General features: G+C 38.5%; 1 protein-coding gene and 1 long non-coding RNA gene across 4 annotated transcripts in view; one reads left to right on the top strand and one right to left on the bottom strand.

Annotated features, from left to right (window-relative positions):
• Nucleotides 1-27,264, bottom strand: part of cadm2a (cell adhesion molecule 2a) — a 182,654-nt gene that overhangs the window by 33,954 nt on the left and 121,436 nt on the right. For all 3 annotated transcript variants that reach the window (XM_026329353.1, XM_026329354.1, XM_026329355.1), the window contains 3 exons: nt 17,765-17,914; nt 4,919-5,071; nt 847-984 (listed from right to left, as the gene is read on the bottom strand). In XM_026329353.1, coding sequence (XP_026185138.1) covers nt 847-984; nt 4,919-5,071; nt 17,765-17,914 — 441 coding nt within the window. The remainder of the gene's footprint in view (nt 1-846; nt 985-4,918; nt 5,072-17,764; nt 17,915-27,264) is intronic.
• LOC113143589 (uncharacterized) lies at nt 941-16,080 on the top strand. The gene is made up of 3 exons (XR_003297048.1): nt 941-1,034; nt 15,026-15,093; nt 15,752-16,080. It is a non-coding gene; the product is annotated as an uncharacterized LOC113143589 (long non-coding RNA).

The following is a 27,264-nucleotide window of genomic DNA, read 5'->3' as shown; positions in this document are numbered from 1 at the left end:
CCTTCAATTTGCTTTTGAAACAACACAGAAAGCTGTAAAAGTTCTATAACCACGCTGATGGTCTTTGACAGTCTGTCCCACGGGGTTCTGCCTCCTATTTGATCCAGACCTGCATCTGTTTCTGTTTTCCTCAAAAACCAAATTTCATCAGTACCAAGCTCTCTTTTCTTCAATATCAATACCATCAAGCAGAACAGAACAAGAGCAGGGTGGAAATGTGTAGTAGTCAGTATGTTTTAGAAAAGCACTCCTATAATGGGTGGTGGGTTAATATACTGGTCTCGGGCCAGAGACATGCTGAATCTGCTCTACTAGAAACAACTTGATCAGAAAAAAATGTGATAACTAGTATTTTTTTTTTTGTAGTATCTGACAACACAGTGGAAATGGGGATGAAAGAGACAAATAGTGGACCTAATTGAATAGCTTCTTTCAAATGTAATCTTGGTACTAAAACCAGTATACAGTCTTTCTGTAACAAGATGACTAATGGCATAGGATGATTGAAATGTGTCTTTAAAAAACTATTTTGAACCAGCAAGCAACTGAAGTACTTCATTAAGAAAATTCTAACAACACATACTTAGTTCAATTTTTAGAAACATCTTTGTTTCTAAAAATAAATCATGTTTTGAAAAACCAAAACCTAAGTGGTATAAGATCACGAACTTGACGATGTTAAAAATAAACCATTATGTGACTTATTGCGTAATAAATGTTAGATAATGTATCTGATCTTATCATAATTTCCTCATCCAATGTCACTGTCATTCTGAAACTGTTGACATTGTGTCTGTGTGTTGTTGTTTTTACATAGATGTGAATGCAGATACAGATGTTACATACCTTTGACTTCCTTTTCATTCCTGAACCAGCGCAGGTCAGCGGCGGGCTTGCTGCCCTGAGTGATGCAGGTCAGAGTGACGTGGTCCCCCTCCAAGGCAGGCTTTGTCAGGCCGTCGATCTCTGGCTTCTCTGGTACTCCTGGAGGATAGAACGGAAATCACGACGATGGAACCAATTCACACGCAGCGGTATGTCATTATATAACAATAATATAATTATGCCTTATTGGAAATTCTCCTCAAGCTTGCCCTCCTGCAGGGAGATTAGAGCGCACTTTACAGAGCAGCATTTTTAAGCAGTATTCTTCTCATGGGAGGTTTCTTGCTGACACTTGCTGGATGGTTTCTAACCAGTGGGCTCTTTAAAGATTGGCCCACATGAATTTCAAAGAGAAATACTTCCTAACATATATTTAGTGGTACCTAACCATGCAGATAATTTTGATTTTCTTTGGCCGGGTTGTGAGACATCTCTCTTCACCTCAAAAACAAAAGGGATAAATGGAGTTATATTAAAATTGAAAAACTTACATTTAAAAATTTCAACAGCAGTGTGCTCCACAAACCGGGGTGGGAAAATCTTTGCACGCATATCTTTTCACTGGAACTGCTTTCCACTACAGAAATAACATCTTTGCCAAAAGAAAACCAAAAATATCTACGTGGCTGAAGGTATAGGATGAGAAATATGTTTTTTGATTGTGTTGTATTTACGTGTTGGTAATTAATTAATTACTAGGTGGGAAATACTGGTCTTTCCTATAATGAGAGTTCTGAGAGTGTAGTGTGTGCCCTTCTAATGTCAATGGGCAATATGTCTGCCTCAGGCCGAGTGACTGAAAGGTCTGTCAGTCAATGTCATTGACCAACTCTGGCCTTGTGTGTCTCGCTGCCTCTTGCTCGACTTATTACCAGAGTCAAAGGTCCTTCTGTTTTCTCTGGACCCACCAGTATTTGCATTAAGGTTTTTTTTTTTAAAGCAATAGTGCTGTCGAGTGACAAACAGGTTACAACCTTGAAATCATTATAGATAGGATTATTCATGCATTTATACATTAACGTTCAAAAGAAAAATCATTCTGTTAACTCAAAAGGTGATTAGTTTGCATCGCTCTGCCTTAGTGAGTCCAGTTCATCCATAGTCACCATTATCGATTTGAATCCAGTACATTTATTTTATCAAATTCAGCAAATATCTCGTTATGGTTCGTTTGCAATACACTTGGTGTGGGGGCTGAAAACTCACAATCTTGTGTTTGTGCACAACCTGAGCTCTGTAAATGGTCAACAAACAAAACTATTCCAATAAATCATCTTCCATTCGTGCTTGTGTGTGGTGCAACAGGAACAAGAGCAGAGATATATCTGCTCAAGGCCACACATTGTCATGAAGAAGAGATGACAAGTCAAGAAAGAGAATGGTACAATGGTAGTTACTTCTGTCATATTTTTGTGTCAGGTTAAATGACCTGTTCCTGGTCTTAATTTCACCATATTTCTCTGTTGGACAGCTAGCCTAGTTCGTCAAACGACATTTTTAAGAACAACAGCAACTCATTAATGTCCAAATGACTCCACAGACTCCACATTATTTGGGCCAGCAAAACACATTTGCTTCATTAATTCTCTCATTTCTCGGCATTCCACATCAGATAAATAAATTGTGGAAAGTTGAGAAATAATGAAACCTAGATGTTTGTTTTGCTTGCACAGAAAGCTACAAATGATGTACAAATGAATTAAACCACTCTGGAGCGATTTGAGTGTTAATGGGGTGATGACATAATAGGCCTATGCTTAAATTTTTAAGACACAAATTTTTATTTATGTATGAGGCATTGTGCAGAATAGGCTTGGGCAGCAGTGTTAATGCATTACAATTCTACCTACCTAACTAAGTTGTTTACTCAGTAAAAGACTTTCTGATAGAAAAGCTTGGTCGGCCTTATTGCTGCATGCTGCTTCTCTTGAGTGAATTAGAGAGCGGCCCACCCACTTACAAACAGCTTATGTTGAACTTCTAAATGGTAATGTCAGTGTACAGTACATGCATGTAATTGTTTGTCACTGCGTGGTAGTCCCCCCCCCCCCCCCCTCACCGTCCTATTTTATACTAGCCCCAGGAAGTTGCATGCAGAATACAAAGCACAAGTTGTGGTGGTTATGTTTTGTCATAAATTTTAATGGACCATGTGAATTCTCAGCAGCATATAGGGGAACCACTGCCATACTTCTGATTGAATAAATTGCATTCGCTATCCTAACAATAGCTGCTGCTTGGAAAATACCGTGTGCAGTGAGCTCTCCTTCATCTAGCTGAACACTATACATGTCATATTCAGTGTGCATGTGTTTCTGTTTCAATTGGTTCCATGCATTATTTTTAAGGGTATAAAGTGCCAGTGTCACTATATCTCGCTAAGTATTGCGGTGCACGCGTATGTGAATGAGTACATGTGGCTTGACTCAGAAAAGTGTATGATGACTTTTCTCCCAGACTGAACGAGAGCAGATCAAATACAATGTTCATCTTATACAGTCACGTTCCCTCTGGGTGGCTAGTGGCTGCAAAGCTTTAATCCTTCCCTCTGTTTGTGTGTAAGTGTAGAGCATTGTGGGTGTGTGTTTCTCTGCTCATTTGTGCATCACGGATTTGTCTGTGCTGTGGTGTGTGCGTGTGGGTGTGTGGGTGTGTGTGTGTGTATGTACGACTGGTTAAGCATGACCAACAGTGTTTTTAAGACATGAAAAAGAAAGAGGGCTTGGTTTCTTATTCGTGGAAAGAAACAAATAATATCACTTGAGATGTTTTTAGACCCAAAATCAAAGGTAGTTCACAGTAACTGAACTTTTGTGTTGTGTTTTTTTTTTTTTTAGTACGTCTGAACTGAAGCCTTAACTTGTCTTGCATTTTTAGTCAAGCTAGAAGCATTGCTCTCTGGATGGTGGTGTCAGTCCTATTGGTTCATCCCACTTTGGTCCAGAAATATCTATTGAATGGATTCAAGCTAAAGACATTACTTTGTACGTGGTGCAGACTCTTTCTTTATTAATATTACTCTATTAATACACCCTATTAATATTTACACACCCTAGAATTAATATTTGAATCAGTTATTTATTATTTATAAATGTTTATTTATAATATAATCTCAATGGGTTATTGTGATAATCACAACATTTTGAGAAGATTTAAATGTGAAGCTCATAATATTGCATCTTTATTTAAGAGTTTGATATTTTGACTAAATGATTTTCAATATTTTCTTGTGTTCATGCCCACCATTCACTGTCCTGAAACACTTTCAGATAAACCAGGCCATAGCCAGACCATTTTTGGATGTTTATTAAATCTTCCCGTTTCCTGGCTTGCACCATTAACTATTGTTCATTATTGCAAAATAATTTTCTCCATATCCTTATTGAGCAGTAGCCTTTAATGTCTTTAATTCTCACAATGCTTGTTAACACAGAGAGCCTGGCTAATGGTCCTGGAGTGCACTAGCGTATCTATTAACATTAACGAAAACTAATTGGCAAGATAATAAGCCCAGTGGCAGGAAATGAGACAATGTTTTCCGTGGGAAGATGATCATAACACAAACATTACTAAAGGGAGAGAGTCATTTTTATTTGTCTCTACTTGCTTGTGCTTTACAGATGCAGGAATAAGCAACAGGCTACTTCTATCTATAGCTTACCTTTGCCAAGGTATTATAATTTTCTAGATTTGTCACTATAGCAATAATTTGCTTTCAAATGAGTCCTTTTTCAAATGAGTCTACACACAATGGAATAAACATGCAGATAGAATAACTATAGTAGTAGTAGTAGTAGTAGTAGGGCTTTTGTGTGATTGCACATGCAAAATTTAGCAAAAAAAGTAAATCGCAAAGCTTAGGATCTGCATAAAAATGGCTCACTTTTTCCAACTATTCCTCAAAACTTGGACCAAAGAAAGGTGTTTAGACTGAGAAACAATAGTTTGTTATTAGAGTTATGTTACAACATATCCACGATTGAATTTCTTTTAATCAAGAGCTAAAATGTTGATTTTTAGAGCCTGTACTTACCTAGAACAGTCAGGTAAGCTTTGGCTGTTCTGACCGGCATGGTGAAGAGAGAACAGGTGTACATGCCTTCATCAGACAGCGTGACGTCACTGATACTGATGGTCAGCTCTGACCACGATGCACGTACCAGCTCAATCCTGTTGTCCCTCAAAGCTGCACAGAAAAACACACACAGTCAGAATATTAATGCATAGTTCTAACATTTTATATGGTTTATGTGGTTTGTGACTGTTTCTCTTGTGCTTTTTTTTTCATTTGGTAGAAGTATCTTAGGTTTTGTTTTGCATTAATAGCTTCTCATCTGTATTGTACATTATGGAAAATCAACGTGTAGACATTGGCATCTACTCTATGTATTTTATTTGTATTGTAGTACATTATGGACACAGTCAAATAGAAAGCAAGCGTGATGGAGTGGAAAAGGCACAATGAGAAAGAGCAGCAGGAAACCACAAAACAGAAAAGAGAGAGCACTAGTCTCTTCATATTTTGCTGTTCTTTTTATAGTAGGCAAGAAAACAGCAACAGCATGACATCTGAACTTTTCATGAATTAGTCTTAACCAACAGTAACAATGTGAACAAGCCTAGAAAAAAGTTTGACCTTGAAAATAAAAGTGTCTCAAGCCAATCATTCTATGTACTTATAGTACTGCCGTCAAATATGGATAAACAAATCTTTATTTGTGGTATTATTTACAAATGTTATAACCACACCCACTGGTACACAAGCATATGTAATATTGCACATTACCTTTTAAATGCTAAACTTGGTGATGTGTTCTGGTTAATACCAGTGCCAATATACGTAAGATCTATTTTCATTTTCACCACTTTGATATAAAAATAGCACTTGGGATATAGTCAAAGCCATGGTGTGTAATGTAAATAATGTGTATAAATAATGTGAATGAATGTATCTCAAACACATAGCAAAGTGACCTCAAAAACTGAACTTTTTATTGAACTCAAGTCACATTCGTTTGTACCATACTCTGCTGCAAGCCATCATAGACATTTTACTTATATGAAAATGTAATCTTCCAAAAGACATAACGGGAATGGAAATCAATACTGCAATAACAGGCTGAGAAAGAGGCCTAATGAGTTTGGCAAGATGTGAGAGTTGAAATGGATTCGCTGATATTGGATGGCCAGTTGAAGACTTTATACTTTAAATCTGTCAGACAGTGGGGGCATGTACTACAGCTTTCAGAATGTGACACCATGAAAATGACACAGTTTGTGCGTGCTGAGCCCAAAGGTACATTATGAGAAACCCAAACAGCGCAAAAGTCTGGTTTCTACTTTAAGAAGACTTATTCTAAATGTATTCTCTTTCTTCAGACCTTACAACAGCAGCTGACTTTGATTTCCTTCTCCTTCAAAGTGACTTGGAGTACATCTCACACAAATGCAGCGTGTATGTGCATTTACTTGTTTGACTGTGCATGACCAGGTCCAGCAGAAAAAATGCATGATTATCTGTGTATATGTTCAGATGTTTATGTTTAATATTCTTAGTGTGGCCACACATGAAAGAATATTCTTATCCTAATTGTGAGAAATCATGGTAAATGCAGAGCGCTCTAGTTCTGTAACCTCTCTACAAAGATAAAGAAGAGTAAAGGCCATTAGACAGTCTGTTTGTAGAGAACTTTAAAGAGTGGCTGCCTGAATGGTGAGAAATGAAACCCAATATACTTAAGTATTGAAACTGTGTTTTGACATCCTAAAGCCCACATTGGAAAAACAATTTTTCTTTCCCAAATACCTTGATCTTCTCTAACCCACATGAAACATGCAACCTTTTCTCGTTGCATACCTTAATCGTTTTTTTTCCTGTATATCACACACTAGATCAATTAAAAATCCATAAAAATGTTTTACAAAAATATGAAATTTGTTATTTAACAATGATTTCAATCACACCAGGAAAGCTGAACAGGCATCACTTTCAAATGTGACTCATGCCAATTGTGTTGCCAGAGTCTTGAGCGATAAATCAATGCCAACTGCTGCTGTGTTAACTGTGTTTTACCCACTTACAGTTGTAATTTCTCAATCACCAGTAAATGTCTAGCTTTAAAGGTGGCTGTCAGAGGAGGTGTGAGGCACATGAACGGCAATCTTTGTACAGCTTCTAGGTATGCATGCTGCAGTGATCAAAGAACTGACAAAAAAAAAAAGTGAAAATGTCAGTGAGCACACTATCTCATGTCATTTGCTGTGCCAAAGGATGGATAGCGTTGGCTTGCAGGTACCAGGCTAAACCCCTACAGTAAACGGCAGTCAGGTTGTAATCAGTTTGGCTAAACGACAGATGCTCTCGCTCATTTATTACCGGGTTTGTTCTGTCCCTTAACGTTCTTCGCAACACCAGCTATCTCTACATGCTGTGTATTGTGTCTGAGCAGGCATGACACATTGATATGAGCACATGACATATCTTTAGGGCTAGCACTGCTGACGGTAAATTTCACTTTCTTTGTGTGTGTGTGTGTGTGTGTGTGTGTGTTTGAGCACACATAGACATCAATGCAAGACTACTGAATTCATTTTAGTGTAATGCACTGCCAGTTCAGCTAATGGCGAGAGCTGTCCTGAATAGTTATGCTTCATGTCGAATGTATACGCTCGATTCTATACAAGTTGTCTCATCGTAGAATAAATTGGGACACAGAACAGATTATTTTGATTGATTCCAGACATAGATTCTCTTTGCCTCTGTATATCTTTCTGTCGTTCTGTCAGTTTCTCAGCTTCTCTCCTTCCTCCCACCCTAAGACCTCATTCTGTCGACTCAGGCAGCTCCGCTAACCTGTGAATGTGTACAAGTTAAACAATGCTTCAGTTCAACTGTTGTCTTATTTGCTTTGGGCGAGGAAGTATGTGTAGGCAAATGTCAGAATATGCATTTGCTGTTGCTGGCTTGCTAGCTGTCGTGATGCAACTCTACTTTCTCTCTACCCTCTCAACTGCAGCCTCTTTGTGAGAAGCTGTGTATGTGAGATTGAGGGACACAGATAGACTGATAGCTCTTTAAAAAGTATATAGAATATTCTGTATATTTTGTTGGTCTGTTTCAGTTAGTTATGAGAACATGGCAACAGGGACTTGATGACATTGCTTTCACATTTATAATGAGAGTTACCTAACTGTAAAGCAACTCTGCTGAATCAATTTTATGGTAATATCAAAACTTCCAGTCAACCATCACCTGTATGATACAGCTCTGAACACAGATAATAACATATATCAAATACTCCATGTTTATTGAATCTCGGGAGGTCTTTTGGCTGTGAATCTGGATTTAGTAATCCAATCATGCGTCAGTGGTTACAGGCAGAGATACGGATAGTTTAGACGAGAAAAGGAATCATCCTGATCCAGCTGGAAGGGCGGATTCAGGCTGGATTTAGAAATTTGACAGATAAAACATATAAATATGAAATCCTGATATGAGCGGTATGGATCCTATAACAGTAGGTATATACTGAAAAAAAAAAAAACTAGTTTATATACAGTAGCTTATGTGTCTATCTTCATTTAAATTGGACATACACATTTAAACGATTAGTTTAAAAATTGAAAACATGATTTTCTTTGCAGACATAGACCTTAAAGTTAATGTTGGAGATTCTAAAGGCATATTATATTCAATAAAACAAAAAGCAGTGAACAGACACATATAGTGCAACTATTAAATGTGGAACAAACTACAGTCCACCTCCAATTTTCCTCAATTTTTCCCCACCATTATTTTCCTCTCATTTTTCTTCTCTCTAGCAATGCAACCTCCAGTCCCTTATTCTCTGCCCACTAAAAGGTTGGATATTGACAGAGAGACTAGAGGAGAGGAATGTATCCTTTGCTATTTGTCTGTAAAGGTGCTGCAGCTGCCTGCCATCCATTAGAGACCATTAGTGCAGACAGTCCTGAATGTGTTCATGGAGGACGGCATTCTTGTCAACATCAAAGAGTGGCAGATTTGTATTCCACAATAACTACTTACTGAGTGTACAACCATGTTTTTTGCTCATTTAGCCTTAGTCTGTGTGTCCCTGTGAATATACAAAGAGAGACAGAAACCAAAGCTGCACTTGTCAGCATCAAAGTTTGATTTGTTTCTGCAACAAATGGTCAAATACACCTCTGTCAATTTTGCTGCTTGTTAAGTGCACAGAGCTTACAGTTTTTGTGTGTGTGAGGGACACACTAAGGTAGGGAGATAGTTGGATTTCATACATTTGATTGCCTTGGCATAAGCAGAACACAGGAACCTTAAGCTATTACAACTGAATGAGTTTGTCAAAGCAGATGCAGTTTGATATTTATAAACCCAGATGTGGCGTGAAGATTTTTCATTTAATTATAAGTGCATGTGATTTCGGCTCAGAGGAGCAGTTCTCCTGAATGCAGCCATGACCAGCCAGATAACAGAGAGTAAATGGCCATAACACCAAAGCCGCAGCATTCTCAGTTCACCAAACAGTATATTCAGGAGGGGGAATGAACAGAGTGGGAAATGTCAGCTGTCTCTTCATAAAGAAATCTGTAGAGGATGGGAAGAAAGGCACGTCTTTAGAAAAAGAGAACTGAGACAGAGAAAAGCTGCAGAGAGGTCAAAGATGTCTCGTTACTTTTAAATTAGAAGTGACATTTTTATTCTCAAGGAAGATGCTCAGTCAGCTGGTGAAACATTCTTATTAAAATGTGAAAGGATACCAACATGTTGTTCATGATGTTAACGTTTATGTACTGCGTATATAAAATCTTTGAAATGTACAGACAGTAATATAAATACACCATCTACAGTAAGATCCTTTCTTTTATTATTGTTTTTGAGTCAGTATTTCTGTATATATAATAAGTTATTAGTTTAGTTTTGGTCCATAATTTCCTAATAATTTGAAACACTTTTCCTAGAAAGAACTATGTAATTTAATACTAATTATATGGCAAATAGAGACACTGTTTAATTGCTACACTTTTCATTAATTAATCCAGCTAATTGCTAACCAGTGCGCAGGAGATGGGCTGAACATCCAATCATGCAAACTTTCATCTGCAGGCAAGCAAAAGGTTGAGCCTACTATATGGATCAGTGAGTTATTTACTTAGGATTAAATTGGGTTTCTCCTTCGTTTTTGAGAAAATTCATATTTTACTACAAATATACAACATCCAAGGAAATTATTAGGAAATTGTAGATCCATTAAATAAAGTGTTCAAGGTTTGATGTGTATTATTTAGAGTGATCTAGTGACAGAAATGGAATATTGCATTCATAAATATACCAACTGTTGCATTTTCTTAATCTTAGAATGAGCCTTTTAAATCTATATAGGGAGCTGGTCTCCTTTCATAAGGGCAGCCACAGTGCAACACCATGTTTCTACAGTAGCCCAGAATGGACAAACCAAACACTGGCTCTAGACAGGGAATTGTGTTTTGTTTTCAAGGTGATGGCCACTGTATCTGGAAATGGGTGGGGTGTGAAGTGGTGAGCTCACAATTCTTGCCTATGTCGCTAACTCTTTCATAGTCTACACATTGCACCTTTAAAGTTTTCTCCACTAAATATAAGGTTGGATGTGTCACATTAAAGCTGCACAGAGCAAATTTAGTCAGGTCTGTTTGTTTGCCGTTTCATCACATTTATGGTATGCAGTTAAATGGTAACATGGACATGGCTGTAGTATTTACTGAAGTGAGAGACAGAGAGTATGGTTTTTAATTGAACATGGGACAGTGCCATTTACGGCATCTGTTGCCTAAAAAGCAATACATCAGTGAGTTTTTTACTGTTTTTGAGTCTTGATTCTCTTTCTTCACATGCAGTTTGTATCTACATCAAAAATATACTGGTACACTTGCATGCTTCATCCCATTTGAAGCATTTATTTTGAAAAGCCTATTGTAGTCTGCTCTTGGCACTATGGCTGTTTTGCTGATTCTGGCAGATGTGCTGCAGTGTGTTCTGTTTGCTGTCAGAACCTCAGCTGAACTGCAGGCTCAGCAACAGCAACCTCTTTTCCCAGGAAATTTCCCATTTTCCTTTTTCACAACATCCATGTTTGCAAATATATATATATATTTTTTCCTTCAACACCCTACAATCCGGGACCGTGTCATGTGAATGCAACACTATAACACAATCACAAAGACATTATGACACAACAACCTCTATTTCTCTCCCCATTCCTAACCAAACTTCTTAACTGAGCATCCAGATCTGACTATGACCAGTGCTGATCGCCGTACATGCTGTATTTTGTTTTCATTGTGATTATCCAATGACACAACAAAGGGCTGAAATGCCGCCCAACAAATGATCAGACTTAACATTTACAACAATTGCTCTGTGAACCCAACAATCATTATCATACACAGCTGATGGCCAGAGCACAGAGCTACATACTCTGCATGTCTATGTGGTCCATGCCCATAAATGCTGTACTGTGTACAAACAGACATGCAGCACATATCAACATATCTAAATTGTCTGCATATCTATGTTTTCATCTATCATTGGAAACAGCATGTGGGTAAACATGGCGTGTGCATGTGTGTATAAAAGGTAATTACATTTGTATATCAAGGATGTGTTTATTTAAAGGCATACATGAAAGTCATGATTATAAAACTGTCTCATTTTAACTCACACTTTGATGCCCTTTCCTCTCCTATCTGTCCCACTGCCCTCCCCTCCCTCCCCATCCCTTTATCTATCCAGGGTCAGTATGTAATAGTATAGAACCTTGGCAGCTGTTTGCTCATTCAAGTGACACAGTTTTCTAATGAGAAAAGTGCAAATTTCAGAAAATACATTCAGCCGCCTGTGTCTGGTTGTGACAGTTCTCTTTCCCTTGTCAACAACTCGTCTGGGGGAACTTGAGTTTTGTCTCTGCATGTATGTGTGTGTGTGAGCGAGGTAGACAAGCAAACAGAATGCAATGTTTATTGAGGAGCTTAATGTATATTCTGTATCTCAACCGTTCCTCAACCTCCATTACCTATTGTACCTTTCTGAGGCAAACTGGCTTTTTAAAATGTAAAATGTGCCTCATTCCATACAATTATAGGCTTGTGGAGATTTTTCCTGTGACAGAAATGATTTTCTTTCATCAGTTACTACTGCCATGCTGAGTTCAGTGGGACACCTCCAACAGCCCTAGTTTATTAAGTTCTTGTGAGAAGCGGGTCAGTGAGGAGACAATTCTTGCCTATGAAAACCATATTGTATTTTGCAGAGAAATACATTTTCTTCCCACAACTCAAAAGTAAAATAACTGGTATCTTGGTATATATGTAGGCACACATGCTACAGCTTTTGAAAGAAAGTAGACAATGTTTGCAGAGCCGCATATCGATTAATTCCACCTCATAAACTATTCTTAAATTCTAGTTTTGCTACTTCTTCTTCCTAAACCTGTGCTCCAGAAAGAATAAGCCTGCCACTAAGTGTGAGCTAATTATTCCCATTTCCCTCAGGTAGTTTTCTCTGCACCTACTAGATGATAAGTGGCTCTTCTAATAAAGGCAGTAATAACTATTGCTTCATTTGACAGTGTAGACTCTTTCTCACCCTAACCTGCTTTCTGCTTTTACAGCAGTAGAAACAAAGCTGACATTTGCCTGACATCAGTTTCTCTGATCCACAAGTGAAACACACACACACACACACACAAACACACACACACACACAGTGACATCTATATAGATCTCTGCTTTTAATTATACTTGTCTGCACCTCTAAATACAATGCAAACACAAGGCTTTTTTTTTTTTTTTTAAATCAATTGCTGAATGTTAAACATGCAGACAGGTGACAAAGAAGACGCACAATGCTCAAGGTCAAAGAAAAAGTTTGCCTGTGTCTTTCAGAGATGGTAACTGCGTCTGAGAGCTCTCATAAAATGCCTCCTTAATTCCTCTCTCTTATCCCACCAAGGCCTACATTCCGTCTCCCCTTTTTCCTCTTTTTCTTTCTCTGATGTTTTATGGTCCTTGTCTTGGAGAGAGGGGACTTGTTAGGGATCTTTGGAGATTTACAGTCAAGTTTTTTCTATCAGAGAGAACACCGTACCAATCTTCAGGCCGATATGAAAGGATGTTTCATAGAGGCACTCTTCCAGGAAATAAAAAAAAAAGACAGCTGTCTCAAAAGTTTAACTTTCTTAAGATTAAGTTTTGAGAGAAAGTTCTGCTATCTGTTTAATAAAAAGTCTGTCAGGCATTTCTTATTATGTTATTTACTTTGGAAAACTTTTAAAAGCCTATCCTCTAAATTGCTCAGGCACAGATACTCTGAATGCATCAAAGCTTTCTTGGTTGCATACTGGGGAGGTGGAATGCTTGGCATTCCACAGGCACACACGTATATGTGCACTTACACGCGTACACACACACACAAACACGCTCGCACAACCACAAACAGCCAGCAAATTGATTCAGACAGCTGAATATTTGACATCTGAGGACCCAAATAGTTTCATATTCAGCTGCTCGGGGGCCTAAAAACGAGCAGTTGGCTCTTAGCTGTTCACCCATAACACTAATCTTAATGTTTAAACAGATTCAATCAATCTGCAGATGGTACAGCGTAGGCAGAGATGTCCACCACAGGTACAGTAGGAACTTTGGTAATTTTGCAAACATCAAAATATTATCAAATGTCCTTAAAAAAACTCCAGAGACTGTGCTGCTTTTACATACATACATACAGATAAGCTATACTGGACTAATGTACTCACTGAGCTCAGACTGAGGTGAAATTGACTGTCACTGTGACATTTTTGTGGTCAGTGTGTCTTTTCCATGAAACAGCCTGAGCAGCAAGACCAATCTAACTCAAGATCATAAATGTAGCATGAAAGTTTATCATTATCTGGCAACATTTTGCAACATTAAACACACATTTTGTTAGAATGATGTAACACTACAGTCCTTATTAATCAGTAATGACAAATTCTAATGGCAGTACTATACAAACACTACAGTACAATGCACAAGACATTGGTTTAAATTAAATGAATCATGCATGAGGTCATGTAGTTGGTATGTGGAAGGATTATTAGTTATTAGCCTGAAAACATGGTTACTGATTAACCCAAACAGCAAATATTATGTTAATTTAAATGCAGTTTGTTAAATGAATATTTCAATTCATTCAACAATGAGACTTTAGTTCCAGTGACAACAAGGTGAACAGCTGCCAGTACATGTGAATGCTCGACCAGTCTTGAAATGATTTCCTAATGTCAGAAAGTGTGTCAAGCCTTAATAAAAATAAACCAAAGACAAAGCTGAGCTATGACCACAAAGAAAAGCAAGATATGTCTTAGTGTTTTATCCTGCACAGCTCTTAGATTTTCTCAGGTATGAATAAAATGACCTGCACCCAAATGCCACATTGTTAAATAAAACAGATGTTAAGTGCCGACACCTCTACCTAAGAAATATGTGCAGAATCTTTTGTGTTCATTAGTCACATTTTAAACTATAAAGGCTATGATGTTTCAGGTTTACCAAATGTGTGTTGTATGCAAATACTTGATGATGTTTATGAGGACAGATAAACCACATTCCTGTCAGACTCCAGAAGGCAGGGGTGGACACATAATTACAGAGAAGAAAAAGGTAATGGAGGTTGAAAATGAAAATACAGATGTAGGTGTCGGAAAAGAAATACAATGGAAAGGGGTTAGCAAATTACAGTAACCGTATTGAGTAGATGATTTTCATGTCATTCCTTAGTCCACTAAATATGCCTGAAAATGTAGCCTGGAAAGTAATTACACATAAGTCCTTTCTAGTATGGGAATATGAATAAATTGTAATTATGCCTTATTGCAAAATTTCTCCGTCCAGGAAATAAAGCTATTATCAAGTCTTGAATTACGTAAAACCAAAAGAGCAATGTGTAAAGAGATATTAGCCTCTTTTGAATCTTATAAAAGAGAGAATCCCTCTTGCCCAGTGCTCATCTCTTTTTCTCGCAGTCGAAGCACAGCTTAAGTCCCTCAGTGATAAGTGATGGAAAGGACAAAATTGGCTACTTTTGGGACAATGACTTATTTGAAATTCAAACAACTCTTCACAGCCGTCTCACCACCTTCGAGAGGACTGGAGACAAGAGGAGTCTCTTTCATCCGACTAAATGTCTTAGAGGTGAGTCTCAGCCCTGACATTAAACAACAACAGCCGTGAAACCGGCACCACTCAAAGGAGTGTAATGGAGTCAGTTGCTGCGTTTGTCTTTGAAACAGCAATGTGTTTATGCTAATGACCTGAGGCTGATTTTTTTTTTTTTTTTTTTTTTTTCTGGAGGATGTAAGCGACACTATGTAATATGACATACACATGCAGGCACGTGCACAAACAATATGTTAAAGAAATCAACTAATGTTTTTTCAGATAAGTGTCCACATATATACATGTTTGAAACATTCTTCTCTTCTGTGTGATTATACATGAAAATGTATATATTTTTTTATTTATCATCTTTTCAGTTAGTCTGCAAAAAAGATAGGGAGAAGAAGACAAAATTAGAACTATTAGAGTTGATATCGTGGTCGTGGCTCATTTTCCAGTTCAAAGTTCTCCACTGACTTTTCAATAAAGCATCTGAATAAGTTAACGACTCAACCAGTAACCTGAAATTAAGTACGTGTTGAACTTTATATAAATAATTTCTTGCTTGTTGGTAAAAAGAACAAATACAGATATTTTTCTAACTAATTGTAACGGAACAAAGTATGCATAAACCTGGCAACACTGGGGTTGTATTGTGCACTTGCCCTAATCTCCATCTTCTTCTTCCCAACAGGCAGCAAGGAAAATTAATCTGAAACCTACTGTGCTCAAAGGCGCTTGCAGCTGAGACATCTTTCCTTTCTCACACTGCCAGTGGCACTTTGGAAGCACTCACCATCTCAGTGCTCCCATCAGCATGTGAATCTGAATTTGCCACGTTCAGCAAGACAACTCCCAAAGCATACACACAACACACGCTCCTAAACACACAGTCAACCCAAAACAGCAACGCAATTCTGGGGTCTCAGTAGTATCCTTTTGCTTTTCTGATAATAAGAGTCCTTGGCTGCTTTTTCATTTCCAATCTCACAGCTCTGCATCGGACATGCCATGAAATAGACCCCCAAGCCCGACCCCTGGTGTGATATGGAATAACCTGCCGAGAACATTGGCTGTTGAATTTGAAGTTCAATGCAGCTTTTTACTGCTGCACCTTCTGAAAAAAAAAAAAAAAAATGTAGGAAAGTGACAATACACACTGAAATGCATGCAATCACTTAAAGTACTGTATGCAAACATTCATATGCAAACAAACGCATACACATGGCACACACACACACACACACACACACACACACACAAATGACCATGCAGCCCAGGGGAAGAAGGATAACGGAAGAAGACTGTGTAAATCCCATATGTGCTTAATCCAGACACTTACAAGAGAGTGTGATTCATACTCTATTACACTCGACTAATAGAACTGAGAGACACACAGGGCACAATCATTTCGGCTGAGATGAACCAACAAAATAACACCCATGAATCCTCTTTATAGGGACTTTACTGAAGAGGCTGTGAAAGGTCAGGAATAAACCCTTTGTAATTATTAGACATTAAAAGGTGCCACACCCATTGTGCTTGTGTGTATTTGTTAGTGTGTTAGTGTATGAATGTGCATTACTGTGTCTGTGAATGTGTGCAAAGATAACAAGAGTTTGTGTCCATTTAATGGAAGGAATTTCTCTGCAGGACTGTGCAGGTCTGCAGTATATAAACTGTTTATTATACAGAGCTTGGAGTTTTCTGAAGATCACACTAGTCTCAGGCTATTATTTTAGGAAGTGGTGTGTGAGGTTGAGGAGGTTGTTGAAGTTCTATATCACAAAAGTCCTTGCTTAAGTTTATATAATATAATGCATATTAATACTTTTATACTTTGCGCTTAACTTATGATGCAAACATATTGCAAAAAGTACCCACATCTGAGCTATTTATTTGAACTGAATAAATACATTTTAACTAGTAGATTATTTTGACTTTCTCACTTGTAAAAAGCAAAATCCTTCCCACTGGGCACAATCGCAGTATTCAACTGACATCTCCACCTGTTCGTTTTATATAATTTCAGATTGAGTCAGTATTGTTGGCTTTTTAGGGACCACTCTGCTCCACCTTACCTTTCTAAGAGAAAGTGCTTAAGGTCTGTGCACATGAGATGCCAGAAAATATAAATCAGTGTTAGCAGTCACCAAAGCTACAGCAGCATGCTCCTTGTACTCCTGCTGATCTCGAATCCCAATCAAATTACAATTGTGTTTATCTATTTCTGTCCTGTTTTAGACAACACAAGTAAAAACAAGACACCACTAAGTGTTTTCCTTAGCAGAGGGATCTGTGTGTGTGCATGTGCGTGTGCGTGTGTGTGTGTGCGTGTGCGTGTGCGTGTGCGTGTGCGTGTAGGGTTGAGGGGTGGAAAATATTCCATGCATCCCCAGAGGAACTTTTTTAAGCCTATATAAAAAGTAGCATCTATGCGTGTGTGTAGCCATTTCTGTGTAGTGTGAATGCACTTGCTGTGAAAACAGAGTACCGACAGGAAAACACAGACATAAAATGTAGGACAGACGCTATGAGACAACAAAGACACCAACTTACTTAACAGACATACAGGAATAGAGGTTGCTCTTCAACTTAAAGAATCCAGTTTTTGTGGGCTTTCTCAACCACTATAAACTTAACACAAGGGCATATTTTGTAAGACAACATCTGTCGTGTGGTTGCTGTTTGTCAATTTCAGGCTCACCTTTCTTGTCCCCAAAAAAGAGGGTCTGCTGTGCTGGGTTTGACCACTGGAGGGAGGTGTTGTCATTATATTCCACACGGCAGGTCAGGTTTGCTGTCCCACCCTCTGTCACCGTCACGTTCTGTACCAGAGGGTACTGACCGCTGATGCCTGCAACATGACAAATAACAGAAATGTGTAAGAGCAGATGCATCAGGAGGATATATGTAGAATGGCCAGCCGCTACTGTGTTAAAAGTTGGACCCTGACATGGAACACACAGGGGGCATTTAGCCTGCAGTACCAACCTAGAAACCTCAGCTACGCAGGGAAGACCAATTAAAAAACATTCTCTGTGGACTTGTGTGTATGTTGGTGTGTGTAATTCCTGCATCCAATAAGAATTATGAAGACAAATTAAATTATACTGTAATTCTATGTGACCTCTAATCCAAGTAGAGCTAGTTTTCAGCATCATGGACAGGTCGCCTTTGTCATAGCTGCCTGACAAAGTTCAGAACTTTGGACATTTCACATTGTTGCGTGTTTGTGTGTGTGTGTGTGTGTGTGTGTGTGTGTGTGTGTGTGTGTGTGTGTGAGGGATGCTGAGGGAGCAAGTAAACGAGTAAATAATAATAACCATAGATCTATCCCTGTCCCCATCTCCTGAAGACAGCTTTTAAAGACTGTGTGAATAACAGCTTAGGTAAAAAAAAAAAAAAAAAAAAAAATTCATCCTCAGCTAACTCTTACGCCATCATCCCCCAAGGAAAGGATCATAAAACTGGAAAAAAAGACAAACATACATAAGAAAAGAGAAATCTTTTAAGCAAAATTTAGAAATATGAGTTTTTAAATACCACAACTTCCATTTTTTTGTGTGTGGTTGTGTTTGATATTTTTGTATTCGAACTCTGTGATACCGTGTTGGACTCACATTCAACACGGGAAATTTCAGCACCTAATTTAGTGTTTTCCTTACTCGAGTTAATGATTACACTGGAAAGATAAACAAACCCTCAAAGAGAGCTTGTCTACTGTATTAGCTGTTGAGGCAAGCCCCATCACAGTAAGACCTGTGGTGAAGGACATGTTGAGAGGAGAGGAGATGAAGGAAGGAGAGGTAAGTCAAGGAGCACGGGTCATTTCCAGTGTTGATTAAGGCCTCCTGAGGTTAATCATGCGTGTGAGAGATAGAGAGGGAAGAGGAGGGAAAATGGACGAAAAATGGATCTGAGCTATGGGAGGCTAGGAATATGTTTTATTCATGAAAGTTTTGCATGAGGCATGATCTGCCAACGATTTACCATTCTCCTGCGCCTGCCCTCGCTTTCTTTATGACTTCCTCTCTTTAAATCACTTACTTTTTCTCATTTTTCTCACTTACTCAGTTGGGCGACATACAACCCACTGTGATACATTTTATTTCTTTTGTGCCGGCCACAAAGGGAAGTTAATGGTTTACCACCATGCTGAATGGTAGCAGTGATGATGTTTGAGTGAGGGTCTGCACAATTGGATGTAGTGTATAATTTTAGTTTATTGCAGCAATGGATGTGTAACTGCAAAATGTCATTGAAAATGGAGATGTTCCTGGGACATGCTCTCATGTTGTATTGTCAGTTTTACTCTGGTGACTGAAAATATAATCTGCTGGTTTGTTCTTCAAATCATCTGCTAACAAACAAAAAAATTGATATTTGAGCAATTTAGGAAGATGCTATGCATTACATTACATGTTCTGAAAAATGTAAGATGTAAAAAACAGATTGAAAGTTTTTTTTAAACTTTGCAGTGCCATTTACAAAATGCAGGTGTCACATGTGAGACCACGCGTTATTTATAAACATAAGTATACTCATCAATACGAAGGCGAAATATTTTGAAATATTAAAGTTTCTGTTTGCCCTTCTTTCTCTTTCTTTTCTCCTCTTGCCTCCGCCCCTCTCTTGTGGTACAAGTGCCTACAAAAAGTTACAATAGTCCGGGGATGCCTCTGCCTAAGCCCTGCATCAGTGTCTGGTGCTACACGTCCAGTGGGATTGAAAGGGCCACAGGGGCCACACTGATGGGTATATTAGAACAGTGCAGTGCTCTGTGTGCCTAATTGGCCAGTGGAGTAGGTTCTTCCATTCACCCCTCTGGCCACCCAGACCTGATTTAAATGTATCTCCTGAGGGAAAGAGGCAGCAGTTCTCTCTTGATTTCCATGTCTAAATTTAGGTCCTTCCCTCACTTCAGCTCCACTCTTTCTCCTACTTTTGGTTTCTTGCACTTTCCAGTTCACATGCGTTCCACTCAATTCACTTCTCAGTGTTCCTCTGTCTTTCTGTTGCGTTTTCCCCTCTAGTTGATCCTTGAAGGTTGGCATTTCCACTTTCTTTGTCTCTCCTTTTTATACTCTCTCTGTCACCTGGTGCTCTCCAGCCTCTCAAATTTATCTTGATCCTACCACCTTTTTTGTGCTCACATGTGCTATATCGCTTATAGAAAGGGTCAGTTTAATTGCCCTCCATTTTGACTGACATGCCGAAGCTAAGCCAGGTCAACAGTGTTCTCATCTACATGTCATTAACATAATGAAATTAGCCTTGCTTTATTTGGCATAAATTGGATAGCATATACTGTATGTCACCATGAATGGCATATACTATAGAGCAGTACTCATTTGAGATGGTGGCTATTGTAATGTGGGTTACAGCTGCCTTGAAACAAATAGCAAATCATTATTTTTCTAGAGGCACTAAAGCAGGGCTCATTCCCATGCTTTACCCACCACACAGCTGTCTGTCTAGATGAGCTGAATCTTGAGGTTTTAATGGGACCACTCAGTAACCTCCTTCCACCAGTGTAAATGCTGGATAATAATCAAGGCGGGCTGCAAAGCTTCCCCACAGTATTTTTGGACTTCTGCCTTTCACCACACAATGTATTGCATCCAGTTTGTTTTGAAAGACCAAAATATTACGTATCCCAAAAGTATCTACCTCTGTGGCCAATAAGATATTCACAGGATACACAGGCGTATTCAGACACGCAGTACCTGTTGCCAAAGCAAACTACCGGACAAATAATACTGATAAGAGTATCCTGGATGCTTTCTGTCTGCTTTCTGACATGACCTTTCAAGCAAGAGCAGCTGAAGCTACCAACCTTTCTTATTTAGGCATTCAAGGAGCAGAGAAAAAGAGAGAAATGCAGGGAGACAGACGGACAGCCTGGAGCTACTGACCTTTATACCAGGACTGGAGCTCAACTGAGCTGTAGAGCTATGATGTATGGCTGGGAATACATGATTACAGAACGGACAGCTGATCAGCTGTGTCACCTTTTAAGCTTTTTGAACATAACTGAGAAAGGTAAACATGGGATCAGATTACAACAAATTTCAATGTGAATTCCAATTTATCACAACTTGGAAGTGATTTTTAGAGTAATAGTCATCATTTTTTGTTCTGTTGAAATTAAAACACTAAACCAATTCTGTCAAATCTTTCTAAAACAGTGGCGTTGCAACAAACAAACAGACAATCTCAGACACTTTAACCACATTAACAATAACCGAAATGATCGTTATATAAAAAAGCTGTGCACTGCACATACTCTGAGCTTGAAAGTTGGTCTACAAATGTGGTGAATGTTTGCAAAGCACAGTTTGGGTCATAACTTTTTTTTTTTTTGGTCACTTGTTTTCTCTTCCTTCACTAGTTTGGCAGGGTTTGTTTAAAACCTGTCTGATTGCCTGACAGCTCGTATTTCCTGCCCTGTGTGAAGCCTTCTCACTGATGGGAGCTCTGCTGCTGAAAAGATAAAACATTGTAGATATATTGGGAGTTCTAATAGGATTGTACAATGTTAGGATTGATGGCAAAAACAACCAAAATAATACCCGGCTTCTAACACACCCGTATTAGCCTTTCAATAATGAAGCTTGATGACAATTTTTGTTTGTACTAGAACAAGAACTGCACTGCCTCATAAAAGAATATTTCATTATGACTGTTTCTTATTGCATTATATTGTTTATATTAACTGTGTGAGCATTTCAAATTGGATATAGGTACAATAGCACATCTGTATCTTAGACAATGATGGCGTGAAGGCTTACTGTTTAAAAAGCATCCCACTCAGAAGGTCATAAATGAGGTGGAGAAGGTTACAGAGGACAGCTTTGCCATGACCAGTAAGTGTCATACACAAGTGTCTGCGCAACTACACTGGGCACACAAGCTACTCAGAGTGTCAGGCTGCAGGGTGGCAGAGTGATTGGAAAGACAGCACAGGGTCAAGAGTTTGATCATCTCAGGAGATGCTGTGAATTCATCAAGCAGCCACGTATCCTGTCACAGCGTCCTTGGGCAAGAAAACGTTTGTCCAACCTGGTTGAGAGCACCAGCAAAAAAAAAAAAAAAAAGCACTGTAACCTCCAGGCAGGATTTTTTTTTTTTTTTTTTTTTTTGTGAAACAACCAATTTTAGCTGATAATATGGGACACAAAATGTTGTTAGTAACTTCCTGGAAGAGAAGCTAACATATCAGACAAGTGCATCAACACTCGCTGCCCTCGCTCTGGGACTCTTCCTCCCACTGTGAAAGTTTTCACACAAAATCCTCCCTTTTTCTCAGGAACATGTCATATACTCAATCCTGTTTCTTTCTCTCTCACTATGACCTTTTTCACGCCTTCTATCAACATGGATCCCAAATCCATGTTGCATCTCAAATGTGATTTATCAACATTTCATAACGCTATTACACCTGGCATGAAAAATGAGCCTCTAGTATTCATGTTGAAATTAAATTGCACGTTCCTATGGGGAGGAAAAAAAAAACCATTGCAGTGTGGGAAAACCATATATCAGTCTTTTTAAACAAGAAAGCAATAGGGGACTTAGAGCAGAGTATGTAATTTATTTTTTTATTTTATTTTATTTATTTAAACCTCCAGAAAGCAGAGGAGGAAGTGAAGACTGGCTTGACACCTGGAAAGAGTCAGACCTTCATGTCTGAGCAAGCCAGCTGTCATATATCTACTAGTCTTTTGCAAGTTATAATATTTTGTGCAGCAGGTATAAAAATAAAATTAACTACATTTTGTTTGGGTGACTATATTTGCACTGCAGTAACTAAAAATACTTTCAATTTATATGTTATGTATCAAGGGATATATGCATTTTGTCCATTGAAAAAAGTCAAAGCTTTATGGAGAAATTGTTTGAATATCAATCTGTCCCTATCTTCTTTTTCTTTTTTGCCCCAACAGATATTGTCTACTTCGTATGAATTGTTTTCTGATATTTTTTTATTTTGTAGAAAATACTGGAACTAACAGCTAACAATCAAAGCACTGTGTCTGTGCACAAATGGTTATGTCATAGATTGTATTCATAGATGCCATGAATTTAAACTATTGCTTAGTAAAAATGAGTTTAAAAAAACTTTAGTGATCTTTAATAAATGAACTTTATTAATTAGATAAATTTATATAAGTCACATAATTATTATGCAAATTGCAATAAGTGGGTTATGTACGTTCATTCTTGTTCTTGTAACTGAAGTGATGAAACCTGTTTTTCCGCTTTTTTACTTTTGTGTTTCCGAGTGAACTGTTTATTCATTTTCGTGTGTGTGTTTGTGTATGTGCATGTGTGTGTGTGCACATTTCATAACTGAACTTGCTCTTCTGACAGTGATAAGATTCCTGCTGTGAGTAAATTGAATGCAACCCCTGCAGAGGGTGGAGCTACCTTTGTATTCAGTGCTGGCTTACAACCACCTCAGGACAGTTATTTCTGATCAGCAGATATGAAATTAATTATCCGGCACTAGAGAGGCTGGCTATGGCAGCGCTGTTGTCATTAACATGCAGTAATTAGACTGGGCAGCTGTTGGTGCTGCCATCACAAACTTGACGCCCAACTTAACCCCTGGAGTCAGATCAACAAAATATCACCTACTTCTCCATGGTGCTATTAGGTGTTATGTTTAAACATAGCGGGGAGTGACAAAGAGAGGACAGTCTGGTATGAGCCACAAGCTGTCAGAGGGTTCGTTTTGGCTTGTTTTTTGAGATGGGGGGGGGGGTGCTTCCAGTAGCATCTGGGGTGTGAAAGGTGTTAACAGACGTTGTTAGGGTTCTGACAAAACATCCAGGAAAGAATTTCTCCAATGATAGCACCTTTCTGTGTCTACAAAGCTGTACAAGAAACAAACATGCCAAGAGTTTCTCTGTTTTGTTGCTGAGGAAAAACTGCTGCAGCTGAACTTTTCTGTAATATTGCTCTTCCGAAGCCAATCCTATATATCATGCTTTAAAAAAAAAAAAAAAAACACACACACTAATTTCAAATTGGTGACCAGACATGCTCCTAGACACCAATATCCTTTGCCCAGTATTCCTGCCCTTGATTCGGCCACATCAATTTAAAGGGCAGAGATATAAACCTCTGCCCAATCTCTGTGTGTAAGCTGTCTGAGTCGCTCAGTCCAAAATGGCCAGGGATCTCACTATCCTTTCTAAGCCAAGGGCAGGCATCTCATGGTTTTATGACAGAGGTAAACCTAGCCTTCATAAATACTTCATACACTGCTTTCTTTCAGCTGGCAAAAGCAAGCAGAGGAAGCTGGGAGCAAAGGGGAGTTAGGTAAGGACAGAAGTACATATTTTAGCAGATAAGTGAAAGCAAGATAAGTCTGAGTAAACCAGTGCAAGAGTAAAAGAACAATATCTCAAATGCTTCCTTTTCATCAAAAAGGACCAGTAGATGCTGAGTAGACATTCAGGAAATAGACACTCAAATTAGGTTGCCCTAATTTATGCATTAAACATAAGCAGACGTACAGTAAGTGCATTCTGTGTGCTTTGTTCACAATCACTCACATGAATGCTCTATGTAAGTGCAGAAACTGTGTTGCCGATGTGAAGTGCTGGCTCAAAATGAACAGCAAAATATACAGTCAGTGTTATTTTTGGCTCATCTTTTTCAGACATGGCAAAAATGTAGTCTCATTTGTTCTATTTTCATCGTTACAAGGACACAGTATACAGTATGAAGTCTAAAATATTCAATGCTATTCCTTCTATAAAGCCAAGCAATGGCAGAGAAATATTAGCAAAAAGGTGGGAAGCGTGCACATCTTTTTTTTTATTAAAGCAATATTAGCAGTCACCCACATGCTTCCTGGCTTAGTATGTTTTGTAAATTAAATGTCATAAAAGTATAAGGTCAGGGAAATCAGATTTATTGTGGCTATCAAACGTATGCGAAGGAGAACTGTGCTCAACTTATGCTGCCTTCCTCACTGAAAGCAATTTATTTCTTGTGCTTTCATACCGGGTGAGAGCAGGATGATCTCAGGCTAGGGCGGCATTCATGAGGGAAATCAGACTAATCACTGCTGCCACCAAAAACTCCCAAATTCCCCAAATCAACATGACACAGTGTGATTTTCTAATGTGTGGTGATGTCTTGACAGATACTGTTCATTTAAGAGTGATCTGGGGAAATGCTTCGCGCCCCATGGGAGATCTGCAAGATTCACTGAGCAGAAAGTGCTAGTTTTAAAAACAGCTCTTATCATTTGGCTCATGTGTCAGAATTGCTTTGCCGCATTGCTCATTTACCACCGTTTCCAGTCAGGGCCCACAGTAGCAGGGTTGACACTGAAGATCTCATCTCAAAGCTAAGCTCACTCTGGCAGAATGGTCAAACCCAGCATGAGTACATTTGAGTACATAATTTGAGGAACTCATAACTTGCGTGACAACTGAAAGTGATGAAAGTGTGGGCTATGTATTTTAAATGCGCTGCAATCCCGTTATTGTCCCTCTAACAGTTCTGCAGAATATGGTTAAAAATAAATAAAACTTCAGAGCCATTGCAACAGCATAGGTCTTCATGCTGTGTGTTCTGCGCAAATATGCTGTACAGGTGCCATTTATCTGTGTGTTGTGTTTAATGAGGTTCTTTTTTGTATTCATTTGGGCCCCTGACAGTGACGCCATTATGTTGTCACATTTTCTAAAAACAGCCCTGATTTAATTTTCCACCAGTAAGGAATATGTTGATGAACTGGTACTGTGAGGTGAACCGAGCCTTTATCTGCCCACTGATCAGCATGAATCTTATCTGGTTGGTTATGTTTTCCTACCAGTAGCCTCATTACAATGGTGAGAGTGGCAGGGATGAGACATGTGCTTGACTCTAATCTACACATTCTCTGTTTCTCTATTAAGAGTGCAATAGATTTCCTATACTGTCACATTAAGAAAGAAAAGGATGAGAGGCAGGTTAGGGTGGTTTTTAAAGAGAGGATGGGGTCACCAGTGAATCAGACGAAGATCTTACAATCAAATATATGCAGCTGGATGTTGGCCCGCAGAAAGATGGTTTCAATTAATTATGCATTCATACGCAGCATGAAATCGAGAAAAAAGACTGTGTAGTGATGAGTAGTGGGAAAAATGTGATATTGATGCTATTACTACCACTACTGCTGCTGAGGAAGATGATGAGGTGGGGGGAGAGGAAGGATAAGTAAACAGGAGGCAGAGTTGTAAGGACATACCAAATCTATGACTCTGCAACAGGCAGACTTTGGAAAATGACAAACCTTACTTTGAAAATTTCAATTTACTTTTCTGTATGAAATGTGTTTCAGCAACAGCTGTGTCAGCGCAAATCATTGCAGATATTAAACAGAAAACCAGCTACCTAATATGAGTCAGACTCTCTCGAATCAACCTTTTTTTTTAAAAATATGAGCCAGGAAGCAATACTGGCTCCACTGGATGAGCATGTACAGAAAGAGTATAGATTTTATGAAAATAGAAAATTATGTGAAAAAGCATTTACCCAAGCATTTGGATACATATTAGGCACATTTAGGTCTGTTTATGTTTATGTTTATGATATGTTTATCTACAGGTTTTGGCTGAGATTATGATTGTTGATATTCCTTAAAACAATTGGATTTATATGTATGGTATTGGTATGGCATGGTAAATTTGTATGGTATTTTTTTAGGTATACCCCCCCCTAAATTGAAGCCTCTCCTCTTTTCTGACTTATCACATCTTTGCTCTGGAACTGACCACATTCACCACAGGTGCCTCTGTAATCATTTAGTCAAACTAAACAGAAGGGAACTAAAGTCATGGTTGACTAAATTCTTAGTTTCTGAGAGCCATATTTACTGAAGCACACTGCAGAATGAAATCAGGTTATCTCCTCTCAAATAAATACTGCTTCTCTTCTCTGACTCCCTCTGATCTGTGATCCATTCTTGCTGCCATAGCACAGACACTTCGAAGACTTTGATCATTGTAATTTACTGCTACCTTTCCAGTGCCTGGCAATATCTCATAATTAAACACCCAGTTATTAATCTTGTGACCTTGGACTATACTCTTCAGTCTTCATAACCTTAAATAATTTTCTATCGAATATGGAAAAACAATCTATGATTATTGCCACTAAGATGAGCTTTATGTTGTAGTAGTGCTACTATTTTAAAACCGG

This window comes from Mastacembelus armatus, chromosome 14 (genome assembly GCF_900324485.2).
Source record: "Mastacembelus armatus chromosome 14, fMasArm1.2, whole genome shotgun sequence".
Lineage (NCBI taxonomy): Eukaryota > Metazoa > Chordata > Actinopteri > Synbranchiformes > Mastacembelidae > Mastacembelus > Mastacembelus armatus.
The sequence above is the reverse complement of the archived record's forward strand: the minus strand, read 5'-3'. Positions and strand labels throughout refer to the sequence as shown.